The following is a 21,566-nucleotide window of genomic DNA, read 5'->3' as shown; positions in this document are numbered from 1 at the left end:
GTCTACCCCTACCTGGACGACTGGCTCATCCGAGCCAAGACGAGGGAGCTCGCCGTGGAGCACACGGCAAGGACCGTCCAACTTCTCACGGACCTGGGATTCTCCGTGAACTACGCCAAGTCCCACCTGGTACCTGCGCAAAACGCACTGTGTCCCTTCTGGCCTCCCCGTCGGAGGAAAGGACCAGGTCCATCCTGGGCAAGGTACAGCGGATGTTGGTTTCCGACGCGGCCAAGGTGAGGTCCATCAAGTCCCTCCTCGGAATGATGTCTTCTTGCATCTACCTCATTCCCATGTGCAGGCTCCGGATGCGCCCGTTGCAGGAGTTCCTGGACGCGCACTAGATCCAAACGACGGGCGGATCTGACGGCGGGCATGGACTTCCAGATCCCAGACCACCAGGAGACAGTGACCACGGATGCCTCCCTGGAAGGGTGGGGAGCGCACACCGAAAACCTGCACGCGAGAGGCCTTTGGCTCCCGATGGAGAAGTCCCTCCATATCAACGTCCTGGAGCTCTGTGCAGTGTTCTGGGCCCTCAGGTCCTTCCTTCCGTCCCTCAAGGGCAAGGTGGTGAGGATCTTCACCGACAACACCACCACCATGTTTTACATCAGGAAACAGGGCGGAACCAGGTCCCCAGCACTGTCCAAGGAGGCGCAGGACCTGTGGCATTGGGCCGTCGCCCAAAGGATGTTTCTGGTGCCGTTTCATCTGGCAGGGATAAAAAACACCATCGCCGACTCACTCAGCAGGGAGCTGCGCTCGTGCCACGAGTGGGAACTACGGCAGGATCTAGTGGATCGCCTCTTCCGACGGTGGGGCACACCCCAGATCGACCTGTTCGCGACGGCGACGAACTCCAAGTGCCGGAGGTTCGCCAGCAGGTTTCCCCAGGCGAGGAGCATGGGCGATGCTTTCTCGTTCCCCTGGGAGGGCCTGTTCCTCTACGCGTTCCCTCCTTTGCCACTGCTAATCCGGCTCGTCAACCAGCTCAAGAGGTCACGGTGCAGGATGATCCTCGTCGCACCTGCGTGGCCGAGGCAGATATGGTTCCCGGACCTTCTGGACTTGTCAGCGTCCCCGCCAATCTAGCTGCCGGTGGACGCGGATCTACTCTCCAGGGAAGGAGGCGCCATCCTCCACCACGACCCGAAATCGCTGAACTTGCAGGCCTGGCTCCTGCAGCGCTAGAGTTTGGAGGATACGACATACCGGCCGACTGCAGAGAGGTTCTTGCAAAGGCCAGGGCGTCCTCGACTCTTAAATGCTACGGACACAAATGGAAGAGGTTCTCTGTCTGGTGCCACGCACAGAAGATTAACCCTCTACGGATTACGGCTCCCCAGGTACTGCCGTACCTGCTGACGCTGGCCAAAGCTGGACTGGCACACGCGTCCATCAAGATTCATCTTGCTGCGATCTCCCGATACACCAGAACCACGGGCCGGACGTCCTTGTGGTCTCATCGTCTGGTGAAAGAGTTCATGAAGGGACTGTTCAGATCGTTCCCGCCAGTGAAGGCGCCGGCCCCGGCGTGGGAGCTCAACGTGGTGCTGACCAAGCTCATGGGACCTCCGTTCGAGCCTCTGCACTCGGCCCCGTTGAAGTTTCTGTCGTGGAAAACAGCGTTTCTTGTGGCCATCACCTCCGCACGACGGGTGGGAGAGATCCAGGCCCTTTCCTGCAAGGCCCCGTACTTGACTTTTCACGACACGAGGGTAGTGCTCAGGACGCACCCCTCCTTCATGCCCAAGGTACCGTCGGACTTCCATCTCAACGAACCCTTGGTGTTGCCTGTGTTCTTCCCGTCGCCTTCGTCGCCGGCTGAGAGGACTTTGCACTCGCTGGATGTGGCTAGTGCGCTGAAGTTCTACGTGGACCGCACGAAGTGTTTTCGGAAGACGTCACAACTCTTTGTGAATTTTGGACCTGTCAATCAGGGGAAGGCTCTCTCGAAGGCTTCCATTTCCAGATGGCTCTCCGGCTGTATCATGTACTGTCATCGGTTGGCAAACCGACCGCTGCCTGGCCGTCCGAGAGCCCATTCCACCAGAGCGATCGCAGCTACCACGGCGTTCCTTTCTGGTGTGCCCCTGCTGGCCATATGCAGGGCTGCTACGTGGAGGTCGACGCACACCTTCACGAAATTCTACTGCGTCGATCGGGATTCCAGGGAGGAGTCCAGGGTCGGCCAAGCAGTGCTGCGCAACCTGTTCGCCTGAGGTGAGCCTGGTGAGGAGGTAAGATGCTTAATGTTGAGTTTGATGTAATGCTTAATGTTGAGCCTTTGCCACCTCCCGTGGTTGTGCATGTGTGTACTGCTATGTATTCTTTATTCATGAGCATGTGAATCCATGCCAGACCCCATGCTGGAGAAGGAACAAGTTACTTACCTGTAACTGTTGTTCTCCAGCATGGGTCTGGCATGGATTCACATGCGAACCCTCCCGCCTACCCCTCTGCGGCTCTTCACTTGGTCATACTGCCACTTCACGTGCTTCCAAATCTGAAGATGGCTGCCAGAGGCGGTGCTTAGGTAGAGGGCAGTCATTGGCTGTGGTCAGTATGACGCAGAGACCAGTGATTGGTTATTACTACGAAAGACAGATCAGAAACGAAACTGATACTGTTTTTTTCTTTACTGAGGATTCCCAGCCTGACGACGGGGAATATTCATGAGCATGTGAATCCATGCCAGACCCATGCTGGAGAACAACAGTTACAGGTAAGTAACTTGTTCCGTACCCAACTTCTCAGCTGACTCACTCTTCACCTCGGATCCCCCTCAGCTGGGCTCATATCCGATTCAACACAATGTTCAATCTGCCTATGCCGGGCTCGAACCAAATTAATTCTCTTTAACACAAAACATATTTTATCCCAAAAGCTTTCAGTTAATCTCTTGATCTTCTTTGTTCGGGTTAGGACCAACTTAATTCACTTTGTCATTAACTTGTTCAATTGATCTCCCTCTTTCTGGTTCGGACCAACTTAATTCTATTTTGTCATCAATTCGTTAGGCAGTGTCAAAATCAAAGATTTACGATTGTGTACAGGAGTTTGCTTGACCTGTCGCAGGACCACTTTGATGCACAGTTCTTAGTCACACTTTCACCTTTCTCCACTCTTAGTTCGATACCATAGAGAGACCTTTCGAATGAGCATGCACGCGGTGCCGGCCCACTCTGTCAAAGGTATTGTATCTTAGTTTCAAAGTGCAATCACTCATCTGTTGTTCAACTTCACTTGCGTTGTTTATCACATGATTTTTAACACACTGCTTCAGCGCTCACCATACAATGTTGTTGCTTGCAATCTTGGCTTCAGCACAGACCGGTCTGATATCAGTCTCCCCAACTCACCGGCTGCTACTGCTTTGTTGTAGGAGCCAAGGATAGTGCCACGGCGGTAGGTGATTCTCCCCACCTTCATTATCAATGCTGGAGAGCCCTCGGTACCTCCGACACACAATAAAGGATTCTTCAGCCTAGTTTCCTGGTTTTACGCATTCTATTCTCAAGAGTTTGTGAAACTGGCGGTTCCTTGCCGAAAAGGTCAAGGGCACTTCCCTCTTTGCGATCCCCTTCTCTTTTGGCGTCTTTCTCCTTGTGTTAAACTTCCATCTTGGAGCTGCTGTTTCCTCGTGTGTTTGCCTTGGTCAAAGTGTACTCTTATACGTGTGGGGTAGTGTAATGGAAGTCAGGTGTGACGGTCAGTAATTGCCTGACCCTGTCTGACCGATGTATTGAGACATGTCAGGTACACGGCTCAGGGGTTAGTCCGTTTTCTCTCAGAGTGAGCTATCTGCGAGAAAGTTTTTGTGTTATAAAGGGGGAGGGGTGCTGAGTTCCTAAGTATCCTACCTGGTAGGATAGGGTAAAGGTGTTGGGGATACCGTGCCTCGCCATCAGGTGTCCCACACACTCTCCCCGAAGGCACCTCACCCAGGTGATCTCCCGCTCTGGTCCACCTCCAAGAACTGGATCCAAATGCGTTGGCTGTGTCCTGGCCACCCGGATGACCGGACCCCCGAACTAGTGGGTGAGACACCTTCAGGTTTCTCATAATGTGCAAGACAACCATGGTTTCCACACCAACTCAAACTGGCAATGTGCAAACGAATCTAACTTCTGTGCCCTTCCAAAATGATGTCCCAGCACGAGGGGAGAACACTCCATCCACATCCTCAATCTATGAACTTGGCTCGTGAAGTCATAGAGTTTGGGCACTTAAACCTTTCTTTGGATATCCTCAAGGAAGCACAGAAACCCAAAGCCAGACACTGTTACTTTAGCAAGTGGAAAAGGTTTGTAGCCTTGTGCAGGCCACAATCCTTAAATCAAATTGATTGTTCACCATCCAACATTCTACATTGAACGCTTTATCTACTAGACTCTGGTTTAGTATTGAACTGCATCAAGGTACACCTAGCAGCCCTGTCCGTGTACACCACTTCACAAAACAGTGTCTTGGTGGAAAGCTCCTGTTAGCAAAGCTTTCATGGAGGAAGTAAAGAGACTGTACCCTCCCATTTCGAGGGGATTGGGTCCTCCAACATCGGGTCGATACGCCGTCTTCGAGGACCTCCTCCGATGGCCGACGTCACCGGATGTTATAATTAGGACGCACGACTCTCGTAGCCTCAGTTCCGTTTTTTCCGCGAACGTGTTCGCTTCAGAGATCTCGGTGCGCCTCGACTCTTTGGAGTTTCTGTTCTTTCGGTTCTTCGAACCTGTTCGTTTGTGAAGTTATCGGAATGTCTTCCTCTTCTTCCATCCCGCGTCCAGGCTTCAAGAAGTGTGGGGACTGCGGGTCCAAGATGTCGGTGACGGACTCTCACAACGCCTGCCTCTGGTGCCTCGGGGAGGACCACGACACGGATGATTGTGTCGACTGCCAGTCGCTTACATCCAAGGCCTTGCAGCGCGTAAGAAGAAAATATCGGTTGGTAAGGTGTCCAAGCCCCGGAAGTCGAGGTCCACTGGGCTTTCGACTGATGATTCGAGGGGCGACTCTCTGCATCGTCGTCGTAAGTCTATGGGGTCTCGGTCCAGGAGTGGGTCCAGCCACTCCTCTGCCTCTTCGAGGCACCCACGGAAGCGCCGTCATCAGTCGCCTTCCCCGTCCTCGTCCGAGGACTCCGCCCGTCTGCGGGTTGCTTATCCCACCAAGCATGCGACTCCGGAGGAAGGGGCTTCCTTTGGTAAGAAAATGTTGGCGATTCAAGAATCGCAGGGCACCGCACCGTCCGCGCCTCCGAGTGGGGTCGGGCGTGACCGTACTAGAGACACCACTCGTACGCCTTCGGGCTTGGGTGGTCGGCACGATTCGCGGGAAAGGTCCCGCTCGGACAAGGGGAATCGTTCTAGTAATGTCCGTTCCAGGTCACGGTCCTCGAAGCGCTCCAGTCCGTGTGCACCTGTGAAGCTTTTGAGGAAGACGTCGACGCCTGTGGCGCCGAAGTCGTCGAGGGACTCTCTCGAGGCTCTGCCTCCGAGGAAGTCGCTGACGCCATCGGCGCCCAGGCAGTCAAAGGACACGCTCGGGGCTCCGTCCTCGAGGCCTGTGTCAAAGCCGTCGATGCTGTTGGCGCCGCTCTCGACATCGACGCCGATTCACTCGAAGCCTTTCGAGGCTGTTTTGTCGGAGGTACCCCGTGGCACAGTGGAACCCCCTAGAAAGGCTCTGGCCTCTGGCCAAGGCCAAACATGTCTTTGTTCCCCATTCTGTGCCCACTTTCCACCGTCTGGATTATATTTCTGAGGTGGATGAGGGTTCTGAAGATGGGATGGTTCCTGATACGGTGTCAGACGAGATTATCTCTGGACATAGCCAGATTGAGGACCTGCATCAGTCGCTGCACGATGCCAGTGGTCTGGATACCTCTCCGGAGGTGGAGTTCTGTAGGCCTGAGGCCTCGTACCGGCGCCTTATGTCGAGGGTCACCGAGTACTTGGGGTGGTCTGCTCCACCAGGGGATTTTCTGCAGGATGACCTGACAGATATCCTCGACCAAGGTCCACCAACTGAACCGGTACTGCCGTTCCATATGGCTCTGCAAAGGAGGGTGGTGGCGGCTTGGACTGCTCCGGAGAGTCTCCCGGCAGTGGGCAAGTCTTTGCCGCGAAAATACCACCCAGCCAGTAGCGACCCCTGCTACTTGACCATGCACCCCACTCCGGAGAGTTTGGTGGTGCAGGCGGCTACTGCCCCAGCAAAGCAGCTGTCATGTCCTACCATCCCTCCTGATAGGGACGACAAGCATTTTGATGGCTGGGCGAAGAAAGTGTTTTCTTCAGGGGGTATGGCTCTTTAGGCAGCCAACTCCGTATGTGCCTTGTCACGTTTCACGCACACTCTGTGGAACTGTGTTTCCTTAGCGGCTGAACATATTCCCGAAGGGGACGAACAGGATGGTTTTCTTGCTATGATACAGGATGGCAAGGATGCCATGTGTGAGGCCTCTCAGTCGGGTCTGGACATGGCAGATTGCGTCAGCCGGTCCATGGCGGCGAGCACCGTAATACGCAGGTTTGCGTGGTTGCGGAAGTCGGGGTTTGCTCCTGATGTGCAAGCCCGGCTCCTCCACATGCCCTTTGATGGTGTACATCTTTTTGGCAGCAAGGCTGACGAGAGCCTTGAGAGGTTGCAGACCTCAAAAGCTGCAGCGAAGCGGTTGAGCGCTGCAGTTCGACAACCTCCGCCTTTTCGTCGTAGGGGACAGCAATGGAGTAGAGGTTCCTTTCATTATTACTCATCCTTTAGTAAAGCGAGAGGAGCTGCTAGTCAAAGTGGCCACCGTAGGAGTGCCAGAGGTGGACAACAAGGTACTCGAGGTGCCACGGCTGCTCGGCAGTTGCCTCTTTGCCCTCAGGCAACACTGCAGCCACTTCAGCTCAGTCATGAGGCCATGTCCCATGGTTCGCCGGTTGGGGGAAGGCTGGCGCAGCATCTTGTAGAATGGTGTGCCATTACTTCAGATGTGTGGGTTCTGGAGATCATAGCCCACAGTTACTGTCTTCCTTTTCGGCAGAGGCCTCACGACACCCCACCAGGGAATCTCTCTTTGAAGAGCCTGGATCCGCTCCTTGCGCAGGAAATTCAAGCCCTGCTGGAGAAAGGCGCCATAGAATTAATGCCTGTAGCGGAGAGGAACAAGGGATGGTATTCCCCTTATTTTTTGATTTCAAAGAAAGACGGGGGATTGAGACCCATCATGGACTTGCGCGGTTTGAACAAACTCCTCAGGAAGGACAAGTTCAAGATGGTTACTCTTTCTCAAGTCCTCCAGGCCCTTCAACTTCAGGACTGGTTGGTGTCTCTCGACCTCAAGGACCCTTATTTTCATGTGCCGATCCATCCAAAGCACAAGAAGTACCTGAGGTTTGCGGTTGGCGACTCGCACTTTCAGTTTCGGGCCCTGCCGTTCGGATTGACCTCCGCCCCAAGGGTCTTCACCAACCTCATGGTAGTGGTGGCAGCGCATCTCAGAAAAGGGAGGATTTACGTCTACCCCTACTTGGACAATTGGTTGATCAGGGCGCGCTCTCCCGAGCAAGTCCTGGATCATCTGTCCGTCACCTCCCACTTGATGCCAACACAGCGGCTCTAGTACATCGGAGCAGTGCTCGACACGTCCCTGGGGCAGTGTTTTCCTCCCCAGGTGAGGGCTCATCACATTCAGCAGATGGTGCACAAGTTTCAACATGCCCAGAGTCTCCCAGCGTTCGAGTTCTTGAGGTTGCTCGGCCTCATGACATCCTGCATTCTTCTGGTGCCAGAGGCCAGGTTGCGGATGAGATCTTTGCAATGGGCTCTCAAACTCCAGTGGTCACAGTCCTCCGGCAGGATGTCCGACCCCGTTCAGGTGCCGCCCTCGGTCGCCCGGGACGTTCTGTGGTGGGCCATCGAAGGCAATCTGATGAAGGGGGCTCCATTTTGGCTACCCTGGCCGGAGGGGATGATCGTGACGGATGCATCCCTCATGGTATGGGGAGCTCATGTCAACGAACTGACAGTCAGCGGTCGTTGGTCTCTGTCGGAGTCCAGACTCCATATCAATCTGTTGGAGCTGAGGGCCATCAGGCTTGCCCTGAAGGCTTTTCTGCCGACTGTGTGAGGAAAGAATGTCCTGATTCTGATGGACAACACAGTGGCCATGCACTACCTCAACAAAAAAGGGGGGCAGGGTCACTTCCTCTGTGCAGGGAGGCGATGCAGCTCTGGTTCTGGGCAAGCCAGCAGGAAATTTCGATCTCGGCAGTTCATCTGGCCAGAGACGACAACGAGACGGCGGACGCTCTGAGCAGGCAGAGCGCGATCTCTCAAGAGTGGGAGTTGGCTCAGGAGATTCTCCTGGAGATGTTCGCCCTTTGGGGGACCCCTCAAGTGGATCTCTTTGCCTCCAGTGTCAACCGGAAGTGCGAAAGGTTCTGCTTGTGGGAATTTCCTCCAAGAGGAGCCTTAGGAGACGCGTTTGTGGTGGAGTGGTTATTCCCACTGCTGTACGCATTTCCTCCAGTCCCCTTCATCCCGCAAGTGCTGCGGAGGTTACGGAGGTTCGGTTCCCGGATGATCCTCATTGCTGCGGCATGGGCCAGGAGGACGTGGTACCCGGACCTTCTCGACTTGTCCATCTGCCCTCCACGTCATCTTCCCTACCGAGACGATCTGCTCTCACAGGAGGGGGGTCAGGTACTCCATCCAGAGGTCAGATCCCTCAACCTTCACGCTTGGCTTCTGAAAGGTTGAGGTATAGGGATTGGGACCTCCCTGAAGACGTGATGGAGGTGTTGCTTTCGGCCAGGCGGCCGGCGACAAAGCCCCTATATCGTTGCCTTTGGAGAGAGTTCTGCGACTGGTGCAGGGTTAAGAATGTGGATCCTTTTTCATGTGACATTCCTGTGGTTCTTTCTTTTTTGCTTTCTTTAGCCCACAGGGGCTTGCAAGTGGGTACCGTTAAAGGTTACCTGGCGGCGCTGTCCATATTTAAGCGCTCATCTGAGGAGTGTTCTTATTTTAAAATTCCTTTAATTTCTCAGTTTCTAAAAGGGCTTACTAATGTGTTCCATCCGTCACCTTTCCAGGTGCTCGGTTGGGATTTGAACCTTGTTCTCAAGTTTCTAATGGGTGCTCCCTGTTTGAGCCTTTACATTCTTGCCCTTTGAGACTGTTAACTCTTAAAACTGTATTTTTAATTGCGGTCGCTTCCGCTCGCAGAGTGAATTACAGGCACTTTCAGTTAAGCCACCCTTCACTGTGTTTCATAAGTTTGTCCTTCCTTTCTTCCGAAGGTGGTGTCGGAATTTCATTTAGGCCAGAAGGTTATTCTTCCAGCATTTTATTCTCCTCTGCATCCTGGTAAGGAAGAGAAAAGGCTCCATAGGCTGGATCCTAGGAGAGCTTTAAGCTTTCATATTTCACGCTTGTTCCGGGTCAGAGTGGACGATCAACTCTTCATTGGTTACGCTGGAAGGCGTTTTGGTCAAGCTGTTACTAAGCAGACTTTGTCTCGATGGATTATCTTGGCAGCTTCTGAATGTTACCGCTTGGCCTGTAAGGACCCTCCGGTAGGCTTGCAGGCCCATTCTACCAGGGTTATGTTGGCCTCTACTGCCCTGCAGAGCGGTGTTCCTATTCGTAACATTTGTGATGCAGCCACCTGGGCTTCGGTCCATACTTTTGTACGTCACTACTCCCTCGATTCTATCTGTGGGCAGGAACTGGCCTTTGGCAAGGCAGTCCTTTACTCTGCAATCTGATTGGGCATTCTAAATTTCTGTGTGCTGAATTCTTTTCCCACCTCCTTACGTTGGTACTCCTTTGGAGTCTGTCATAGATATGGAATACATCGGAGGACCCAATCCCCTCGAAGAACAAGTTACTCTCTTACCTGGTAACGTTCTTTCGATGGGATAGTCCGACGACGTATTCCATATCGCTCCCTCCCTGCCTTCCCCGCTACAGAATTTCTTATGCGATTGCAGCTTACGTTTCCGCAAGGCTTTCTGTGGTCATACTGGCAGTAGTTTGGTGCCATACGTTCTGGGAAAAAATTTACAACTGAGGCTACGGGCGTCGTGGTCCTACTTATGACATCCGGTGCCGTCGGAGGAGGTCCTCGAAGATGGCGTATCGACGTCATCAACGCAGGACACAGACGCCGAAAGATTTTCCGAAGCAGCACAGCTGTGGCGATTACTGTCATAGATATGGAATACGTCGTCGGACCATCCAATGGAAAGAACGTTACCAGGTAAGAGAGTAACTTGTTCTTCTAACCCACTACCAGGTTGGGACCTTAATGTTGTCCTCTTAAAGCTCATGGGTCTGTCTTTTGAGTCTATGCACAAGGCCAGCCTGAAACACCTAACCTACAAAATTGCCTTTCTACTTGATAAAATGAACCAGTGAGCTACAAGCATTATCTGTATAAGACCCTTTCATTGTAATACACAAGGACAAGGTGGTCCTTGGAACACACACTAGGTTCTCACTAAAATTCTTATCCAAGTTCCATGTCAACCAGTCAGTTAAATTGCCTACTTTTTTCCAAACACCATCTAACCCAGCTGAAAGAAGCCTCCATACTGTAGATGTAAGGAGGGCAGTCTTGTGCAACATAAACAAAACAAAAGCTCTAAGGAGAACAGACCAACTCTTTGTTTCCATAGCACCTGATAGGGAAGGAGACCACATTTTGAAAGAACGTTATCTCCAGATGGATAGTGAATTTCATACATCTCTGCTATTCGCTATCAAAAATACTCTACCCTTTACACCAAGAGCTCAATATACCAGAGGTACAGGAGCTACTTTGGCATTTATTGCAAATGTCCCTTTAGACGCAATTTGCAAGGCAGCTACTTGGAGCTCAACTCATACATTTACCCAGCATTACTGCATTGATACACACTCTAAAGCAGATTCACAGGTGGGACAAGCGGTGCTAAAACATCTATTTGTCACTCTACCTTCTTACAACCGACCTCCTTCTCCAGGTACAGCTCGCTAGTCTATGCTTAGCATGTGATCTAAGCAGATACCCAAGTCGCAGAAGGCATACATTACTCACTTTAATCATATTTCTGATGCTTGTTTCTGCTTAGATTCACATGTGCCCACCCTTCCAGTCCTTCTGGAGTCGAAGGTGAATATATGTTTCTTGCTCCCTCTCTATTTTCTGCTTTATTACCTCTGTACTTGCACTACACTTCATGCAACCTCATATCAGAAACAACAATCTGAGGCACCTGACGTGTGAAGAACCATGGGTACAGTAGACGTCACGCTAGGGATAGTATTACTAACACGCCCAGTCAACGTCCAGTTTCGAAAACAAATCATGTAATACTCTGCAACTACGACTAGATGTCGGCCTATGCATAGCATGTGAATCCTAAGCAGCTACAAGCATCAGAAATACGATTACGCTGAGTAATGTAGGAGATAGATAGATAGATAGATAGATAGATAGATAGATAGATAGATAGATAGATAGATAGATCAATAGAAAAATAGTAAAATCCATTGGAGCCAAGTCACACACTCCACAGCGCCACTATTAGCCATCCCTTGAAGTCCACCTCCAGTTCTGAGCCACAACAGCAAGGCATTGTGGGTATGCAAATGATCCCAAATGCAAATCTTTTTCTCCAGGAAATTGTCTTTGTCTAAGAGGGCAGTGTTACTTTATACATACCTTAATCAGCCCAAGACAGACATTTTGCAAGGCTGTCAGGACAACTACATAACTGGTTTCAACCTTATTAACGATCATTAGTGCAGTATAGTCCTGACAACAGAGACGTTGCTAGGGGGGGGCTAAGGGGGCTATAGCCCCTGATTTTTTGGTTGTAGCCCCCGATAGAATCTCAGGAGCTACAGCCAAAAGGCCAGCTAGCCCCCAGTCCCAACAGCTCCGACATAAGCTTAGCCCCGGGTCTTTTCCAGACCTAGCAACTCCCCTGCCTGACAACCTTGTGGTTGGAGCATTTGGCTATGTTTTAGCAACACCAAGAAAATGATGGTGAGTTTATAATGTTTTTTTTTTTAAAAAAACCTTTCACCTGAAAAATGAAAATAGAAAAGTCCATTGGAGCCAACTCACACACACTCCACATTGCCCCTAGTAGCCATTGCTGGAAGTTAACCTCCAGTTCTGAGCCACATATGCAAGGCATTGTAGGTATGAAAATTAGCCCAAATGAAAACCTTTTTCTCCAGGAATTTGTCTTTGTCTAAGAGCGCAGTGCTACTTTAAAAATAGCTTAATCAACACAAGACAGACCATTTTGAAAGACTGTCTGGACAACTACTATACTGCACTGATTATCTCTAATAAGGGTGAAAGCAGGTATGTATTATGTGTTTCTTTCTCCTTAAATTGTTACAGAGGATTCCCAGCCTGACGGGGAAATACTTGCAGCATGTGAATCTATGAAGGATTCCAATGCTGTAGAGGAGCGGTTACAGGTAAGTAACGTATTCCTTATGAAGAACTCGCTTACATGGAATCCATTGGGGCTAAGCTGCCTCCCTGGCCCCCGGTAGTTGCTTTTTAGATATATTGGTTGCTCGTACCATTACATGTCATTTGTAAATCATTTTTTAACTTTGCTGTCATTTTAAAAAGGTGCTCTGTCTAGTCAGGGCTCACATAGAAGGGAAACTATGGTATTGCACTAGTAACAAACTCACGTGAACTACTCAAGTATGATCCTTTCTATGGATCCTTTAAAATATCATTAAAGATAGGGTGATTTAAACTTTTCTGCAGTGTCAATATTTAAATATGTGTTGAAGAAAGGGCAAGAAATAAATAACCAACTATAGGTTCAATTCACCTTTTCAGGTATGTGACAACAGATAATAAAGACTGTGTAAGCGTTGCACAGATTAGTTCAATGTTCATCTAGTTTTCCGTGTGTTCTTGAAGTGCTTGGGCTAATACTCACGCTCAGGTGGTGTAGTGAGTTTGGGAAAGGGTTGAGGGTGATTGATCAGATATATTTATAGAAAAAAATATCATTGGACAGTTATAGAACTCTGATTATTTTCAGATGACTGATTCGCAAACAACACCATGAAAGTACATTCTAAATTGACTTGTATGACATCTTATTTTTTTCAATTTGTTTCTCACTAGGGAAAACATGCATATGATGTCGGAAGAAAAGCAGAGGATAATGTTACTTGAAAAAGTGAGTAGGGTCTCTTTCATACAGTTTAAAGATATAATCAGTGGGTGATTTAGATTATGCAGTGCCTGTAAAAAAAAATGCATACCTTTTCCTCTACAGATGTCCATCTTCTGAATGTTTCTCTATTAACGCCATCCAAAAACACTCGATTAAAGGTGCACATATTTGAATCATCCTTTGGTATGACTAAACCATCTTGAACATCAATCACACCCCAATAATAGTGACACCCCAGATTTTAAGAGGTTGCACTTCTAAAGCAGATTCTTGACATAAATACATACAAGATGTTTGATCAGAACAATATTTGTTTTATTCATCATGGAAAGTGCATATATATATATATATATATATGTATATATATATATTTCTGAGGCTTGTGGAATCTGCTTAGATCACATGCTGTGCATAGGCCGACATCTAGTGGAAGCTGCGGAGTATTACAGTTTGTTTTTCGAAACTCGAAAATGGGCATCGACACAGGGCGTGCCAGTAATACTATCCCTAGTGTGACGTCCACTGTACCCAAGATCCCTCACACGTCTAGGATCCTCAGATTGTTTTTTTCCGCCATACTGGTCGGAAGCATTTTGCAGAGTCCCCTGGCCTTAGCCATACTTTTGCTAAAAATATTAATTTATTTACATCCTTCCCCATCCCAACGTCGAACTTCGACACTCGACGCCGGCTGGAGAAGAAATCGACCGTCGGCTGCTGCACGATGGATTTGGGCCTCGGAAGGCCTCTGGCCTCGGCCCGGGCCTTGGAAGGCCTCTGGCCTCGGCCCTGCAAGTAGGGAGAGTGGGGGGTTGGACATACTCTACACTCTTGGTATATAGGTACATCTTATACATTTCCTACACTTAACAGCCTGCTGCCTCAAGGTGTGTATGGAGGGTACCCCTTTTCAATTCTGCCCCAAGTGCAATTGCAAATATCCTTGGGTCGACAGGCACGCCACGTGCAATCTCTGCTTGCCGAGGGACCACCCCGAAGCGAACTGCAGAGCGTGTAGTAGGTTTAAACCTAAGACACTTAAGGACCGTTCGACGAAGCGTTGGGCCCACCACGCCAGGCAAGCGGCCATGGCAGCGGAGGGCGCCTTCAGCGATGGCAGCGACGCCGTACTTTCGGACGGCGAGGGTATTACGGTGTCGAAAGACAGCCGAGCGCAAGTCCCCGACCTCGGAAGGTCGTCCGGCAGGGCGGCTATGGGGAAGACCCCCAGCGACACAAGCGCTTCACACACCACACACACTAAACACACAAAGTCCATGTCATGATGCCTACCTCTAAGGAACCAGCCCGGGCCCAGCAACCCCAGAGGCAGGCATCATTTCCCCCAGGAAGGTCTCAGTGGGCCCAAGTCGGGGCCCTTTAGCCTGAATCCTGGCGCCTTAGGCGCCAGGCTCATATTGGACCCCAGTCCTGGCGCCTTAGGCGCCAGGCTCTTAATCGAGGACATGTGTTTAAGTGCTTGTGTGTACACTTACCTGAGGCAGACCTTGCTGCAACATCCAGGCCCCCTTGAGGCCTGGATGGGACTATTTTGTCTCTAGAACTACTTAACCACACGGGTGTGGCCTGAGGAAGAATACATACCTGAGTGGAAGGATACATACATGGGACTTCTTGAAAGGCTATTTAAACCATGCCCGATCAGTAACTCACGCTTCGCGTTGTTCTGCATCTAGCAGCTGGACGCTCAACGTGCCTGCTCCTGCTTCTTGACTTCTGCCACGCCCGCCTGCATCCTGAAACACCTGCATGTGGAGAAGGAGAAAGAATTGGACCAAAGAAGAGCCCTTACCTGTGTCAACCTCATCCAAGAGTCGTCCCGTCGGCGATCCTGAAAAGGAAAGACTTTCATTTTAAAAGGGCAACTCACCCGTCGCTGCCGCGCCGCATTTCACTCACCTTGCTGCCAGCCTCCATTGCCAGCGGCGCTCGTCCGGATTCGCTGCATCAACCCGGCACCTGGGGAAAAAAGACAGAAAACAAAGGTGAGAGTGAGAAGAGCATAAGGAAAGCCAGAGTTTCCATTTAGACTTACCTGTTCGGGTCATACTTAATTTCGTGTCTCTGCCGCATACAGGCACCTGCAGACCCCGGCCCCTAAGGGGAAAAGAAAGACAGCGGAATGAATGAGAGAATGAAAAGACATAATAACGACTCTCATTAAAGACTTACCGGAACTTACCTCTCGTTTCGGGTCTATGCTCGTTCAGCATTCTGACCCCGGCCCCTATGGGGAAAAAGACATCGGCATTAGCGTTTAATATTTCACTCAGAGGAAAAACATTCTTTGAATACTAACCTGAGCATTCTTCATCGTTTTCATCGCTCTTCTCGGGATCCACGTTCTGCACCTGAAAGAAAGACAATAGAGACTTTTTATTCTCGGACATTAGCAGAACCAACATGGATGTATGAGAGTGAATCCAGTGAATTAACTGGGTTTCAACGCGCCCCTGCACCAGAAGCAGGAAGGAGAGCTCGCCATCACAAAACCAAAGGTGAGATTCTAAGGGAATTACAGAAAGGGGTTTCGTTCAGGAGGTGAAGGGAGTGGGAAGCTGCACATTGCCCCGCAGATCATTAACGCCCCTCCCTTTTCACATACAGAAGAACCGGCCCTGCTATACTCTGAGTCCAGCGCCTCACCGGAAGAAGCAACTTCATTCCAGTCCTGGTCAGCGCCTCTGTGGGAGTCAGGTGAGCGTTACAGTCCAACCGACACTCGACGATGTCGAGTTCTCGGAAAGAGGCACAAACAGAACGGTCCGATTCGGTGTCCTCTGGGCGTTCTCGATCGAGATCGCCGCATGACTCCAACCAATCATCCACTCTTGCCAAGAGTGCCTCGCTCCCTAGGCTAACAGAAGTTTGATCGTCGGAGGACGAAGACGACTTCCACCCCCAGGCCGCGCTCCAGGAGTCGGAGCCCGCAGACAAAATCAGCAAGGCCCCACGCTCGAAGGACAGGGACCCAACCCCCGATCCTCGACGCCAGGCGTCGAAAACCTCCGGAGCCACAAAAGGACAGGGAAAACATTTTTCCACTCACGGGAAGGGGGGAAAACAGCAGAAGAAGCAGCCTTTGCACTCTTCCACACCTGTGAAACACACTACTCCCCCTAAACAGACAGACAAGACCAGGTCTGCTGATATGTCTAAAACCAGCAAATCTACTCAAGATAAATCCCCGAGACTTGCTGAGAGAGTCATTCCCAGTTCCAAAAAATGGTCCAGTGAAGACATAGATAGGGTCATGTCAAGGATGTCTTCTTTGGCTGATTTTTACAATAAAAATCCAGACCATTTCCTTTCGTATGATCCACAAGGGCCGACACCCTCAGGCTCTAATGATCCTATCCCCCCGAGTAAGAAGCCCCGGTTTGAAACACCGATGAGGTCTACAGACCCCTTCGAGGTACAACCATACTCAAGACCATATTCACTGTATCAAGGAGAGGCTTCCTTTGGTGAGGAGCAAGAATTTGGCATGGTAGAAGAGCAAACCGGGACGGGATACTATGGGGATGATGAGGACCAAAAAGAGGAAGAGGAAGAGGAAGACCCTGAAACCTACAGAATAGATTCCCCAGTAGAAAACGAAGCCCCGGTTACCGACTCCACTGTCTATAACCAACCCCTCCTAAACGAGGTTCTCGCACGTGAAGCAGAACATTTCCATATTGACACCCACGGTGTCCAGGAGGAGAGGGACTTCGCAGAGGAGTTAGTGGGAGAAAGGAGGCCTGTTGCCCAGACCATCCCGATCCTTAAGTCCATTCAGCGAAGAATAGACCCGTCCCTGGTGAACCCGAATCTCACCAGAGCAGTCAATCCCAGGGTTGAAAAACTTTTCAGGGCAGCCCAGTCTGACCCTCTCTATATAAGAGGACATCTGAAGCCAGACGCCCTAGTTGTCACTAACACTCGTAAGAGAGCTGGAACACCCTTGTCATCGTCCGAAGCTCCTCCCGACAAGGAGAGCAAATAACGATATGGTTTCGGCAGGAAAGTAGCCTCAACGTCCGCCTATCAAGCAAGGATTGCAAACTCCACCACCCTGTTGGCCAGCTACAACTGCCATCAGTGGGAAGAAGTCGCGGCACTCATAGCCCCTCTGCTCCTGAACCTTTAAAGGGCCAGTTAGCTTGTGTTTCCGCAGAGGGTAGAGCCGTGTCTTGTTGCATTTTGAAAGCAACCTTTGACGCCGCAGACAATGCAGGCAGATTGATAGCAGAAGGCACTGTTAGCAAGAGACATGCGTGGTTACGGCAGTCTGGTTTTAAAGCAGAAACCCAGGCATCATTGTTGGACAAACCGGTGGAAGCCGATCTGTTGCTTCGTAAGGCGGTCGAAGACGCACTGAAGAATGCCAAAGACGAATACGAGACACTCAAGTCCCTTGGCCAGTTAACCAATAAACCCTCTAACCAGAGAGGGAATAGTAATTTTCATCGCCCACGTGACCAAAATTCCCAGAGAGGATCTAACTATTCCCAGGGTCAGGGTACACAGTGGAACAACAGCCAACAGACTACCCAGGGTTATGGCAGGGGTAATAGGAGAGGTCGTGGTAAAGGCAGAGGCAGCCCCATCAAGGGAGGCGGCACGCCTCCACCAAAGCAGTGACGCTCAGTTCAGGGTTCCTTCTCACGCAACCCCAGTAGGGGGACGCATTTCCAACTTCACCCAGACTTGGGAAGGGATCACATCAGACAGATGGGTGCTGTCAACAGTATCCGCAGGGTACTGTATAGAACTACTGCAGCGTCCCCGGAACCATCCTCCACGACAAAGAGTACACTCTTTAGAACATCAGAAGATTCTCCTCGAGGAGATCGCCATTCTGCTAGAAAAGGACGCGATAGAACTCGTCCCGGGACACCAGGTAAACTAGGGTATTTATTCAACTTACTTCCTTGTGCCAAAGAAAGATTTGACAATGCGCCCAGTATTGGACTTACGGCCTGCCAACAAGTATGTCAAGCCCCAAAAGTTTTGTATGGCTACGCTACAAGAGGTAATCCCCCTCCTAAAAAAGGGGGGATTACATGGCAACCTTGGATATGAAAGATGCTTATTTTCATATTTCCATGTTCCCAGCGCACAGAAGGAACTTGCGCTTCAAGGTGGACAGTCGTCACTACCAATTCAAGGTACTGCCCTTCGGGATAGCTTCAGCACCAAGGGTATTCACCAAGGTACTGGCGGTGGCGGCTGCACACCTACGCAGGGAGGCAATCCCGGTGTACCCTTATCTGGACGACTGGCTCATAATGGGGGAAACCTCAGTAATTTGCAGGACAAACATTCAAAGGACCATCGACCTCCTCCACGAGTTAGGCTTCTCAATCAACGAGAAAAAGTCAAGCGTGGTGCCAAGCACCTCCAAACAGTTCCTAGGAGCAATCCTAGATACTCAAGAGGGGTTGACCTTTCCTTCAGAGGAATGAATTCGTAATATACTACTGCAAATTCCACATTATCAGTCCGGTCGCCAAATAATGGTACGCAAAGCAATGCGTTTACTGGGCATGATGGCGTCATGTATTTACCTGGTCCCCCACGTGTGCCTGCGCATGCGTCCCATTCAGGAATGGTTGGTGAAACAGTGGTCTCGGGCAAGTGGTCAGTGGGACGATCTAGTGGTCGTTTCGCCAACACTGGTACAAGTCCTTCACTGGTGGACAAGAGAGAATCACGCACAGGGGAAACCCTTTTTTACGATCCCGAAGTACAGGCAGTAGTCACTACCGATGCATGTCTGACGGGGTGAGGAGCTCACCATCTCCACCATACAGCTCAGGGTCTCTGGTCTCCCTCAGTGGCCAAGAACCACATCAACCTGCTAGAGCTTCTGGCAGTATTCAGAGCGCTTCAAGCGTTCGAGCCCCACCTACTAAACCTGTCAGTGCAAATCCGGACGGACAGCACAACAGCCATGTTCTACCTGAACAAGCAAGGAGGGACTCGTTCGCAAAATCTGTCCAAGCTTGCCCAGAAAATCTGGATATGGGCACTCAGACGGAACATCTTCCTGTCATCACAACATGTTCCAGGGGAGCTCAATTCCCTGCGGATGCTCTGAGCAGAGACTCTCTCCCAGAGGAACACGAATGGGTTCTACACAGAGAGGTCGTAGAAGGTATCTTCTCTCAGTGGGGTTTCCCCACTATTGACTTATTTGCCACAAGCGAAAACAGACAATGCTCAGGATTTGCATCCAGGTTCCCCCAACCAGACTCCCAGGGGAACGCCCTGTGGATGAACTGGTCAGGGATGTTTGCGTACGCTTTTCCACCAACTCCTCTCATCAGGAAAGTGGTGAACAAGATGAACAGAGAATCGATGACGCTCGTCCTAGTTGCTCCCATGTGGGCAAGACAACCGTGGTTCCCACACCTACGCAGGATGGCGGTGTGCGAGCCCATCAAACTTCCATCCTGGTACAACCTACTGTCCCAGCACCAAGGGCAAACAGTGCCCCAGCAACCCAACTCAATGAACCTGGCAGCATGGCTCCTGAGGTCATAGAGTTTGGACATCTCAATTTACCACAGAGGTGTATGGACATCCTAAAGGAATCTAGCAAACCAAACACAAGGCACTGTTACTTTGACAAGTGGAAGAGGTTCGTTATCTGGTGCCAGAGTAGACAAATCAACCCTGTTGATTGCACTCCTCCCACTATTGTTACATACATGCTCCACCTGCTGGATGCAGGATTGGTTTTTAACTCACTGAAAGTACACCTGGCAGCCCTGTCGGCATACACCACTTCCCATAGCAAGGTCTCGTGGTGGAAAGTACCAGTAGTTAAAGCCTTCATGGAAGGAGTAAAGAGACTTCACCCTCCTATTTCAAATCCACCACCAGGGTGGGACCTTAATGTGGTGCTAGCCATGCTCCTTTCGAGCCCATGCATAAAAGCAGTCTCAAACACCTGACTTATAAAAGGGCCTTCTTAGTAGCTATTACTTCTATAAGAAGGGTCAGTAAAATTCAGGCTCTGTCAGTGCAGGATCCCTTCTTTACTGTCCATAAAGACAAACTGGTTTTACGCACACACCCTAGGTTCTCACCTAAGTTTATAGCAAAATTCCATGTAAACCAGTCCATCGAGCTTCCGGCTTTCTTCCAGGACCCTCAAAGCTCGGCTGAGGTGAAACTACACACACTAGATGTGCGTAGGGCGGTCCTCTACTATGTAAATAAAACCAGACCGCTAAGAAAAACAGATCAACTGTTTGTCTCCGTAGCTACAGGCAGAGAGGGGGATTGCGTCTCTAAAGGTGCCATCTCAAAGTGGATTATTAACTGTATCCAGCTGTGTTACTCACTCTCTGAAAGAACTCTGCCTTTCACGCCAAGAGCCCACTCTACTAGAGGCATTGGGGCCACTCTGGCTTTCATTGCAAATGTACCCCTTGACACCATTTGCAAAGCAGCTACTTGGAGCTCTATTCACACTTTTACTCAGCATTACTGCATTGACAGCCATTCCAAGGCAGATACACAAGTGAGACAAGCGGTTCTAAGACACTTATTTGCTCATGACCCTTCTCACATCCCACCTCCTTCAGGTACTGCTCGCTAATCTGTGCACAGCATGTGAACTAAGCAGATTCCACAAGCCTCAGAAGGGATACATTACTCACCGTAATCTTATTTCTGATGCTTGTATCTGCTTAGATTCACATGCGACCCACCCTTCCTCCCCTCTGAGAGAAGGCGCATGGTTGCTTGTAGTCTTACCTTTCTATCTATCTGCTTGGATTATCTGTACTCACGCTACTCCTCATGCTACCTCATGTCAGAAAAAATACAATCTGAGGATCCTAGACGCGTGAGGGATCTTGGGTACAGTGGATGTCACACTAGGGATAGTATTACTGGCACGCCCTGTGTTGGCGCCCATTTTCGAGTTTCGAAAAACCGACTGTAATACTCCGCAGCTTCCACTAGATGTCGGCCTATGCACAGCATGTGAATCTAAACGGATACAAGCATCAGAAATACGATTACGGTGAGTAATATATATATATATATATATATATATATATATATATATATATATATATATGGTACATATATATATAGCTAGTGCTGTCCCCAAGTCTTGATGTGGTTAGCACAATCAAATGTGGTGGTGGGGAAGGAGCTGGAAACCCTAAATGGGAACATCACAAGACAGAATACAGAAGGGGAATTCAAAACTTTAGAAAAAAATCGATTAGTAGGTTTCTGACTCATACAGCAGGATCATTGTGTATCCTGGGAAATCAGAAACAGTCGCCATGATAATTGTAAGCCACTAGTTCCCTTAGGAATGAACAGATAAGGGGG

General features: G+C 50.1%; 1 protein-coding gene across 3 annotated transcripts in view; it reads left to right on the top strand.

Annotated features, from left to right (window-relative positions):
- Window positions 1-21,566, top strand: part of RB1CC1 (RB1 inducible coiled-coil 1) — a 1,537,866-nt gene that overhangs the window by 1,095,906 nt on the left and 420,394 nt on the right. For all 3 annotated transcript variants that reach the window (XM_069621043.1, XM_069621041.1, XM_069621042.1), the window contains exon 18: window positions 13,151-13,205. In XM_069621043.1, the coding sequence (XP_069477144.1) occupies window positions 13,151-13,205 (55 nt within the window). The remainder of the gene's footprint in view (window positions 1-13,150; window positions 13,206-21,566) is intronic.

Source organism: Ambystoma mexicanum, chromosome 5q, assembly GCF_040938575.1.
Source record: "Ambystoma mexicanum isolate Mex_15411 chromosome 5q, UKY_AmexF1_1, whole genome shotgun sequence".
NCBI classification, from domain to species: domain Eukaryota; kingdom Metazoa; phylum Chordata; class Amphibia; order Caudata; family Ambystomatidae; genus Ambystoma; species Ambystoma mexicanum.
This window is presented reverse-complemented; position numbering and strand designations above follow the sequence as displayed.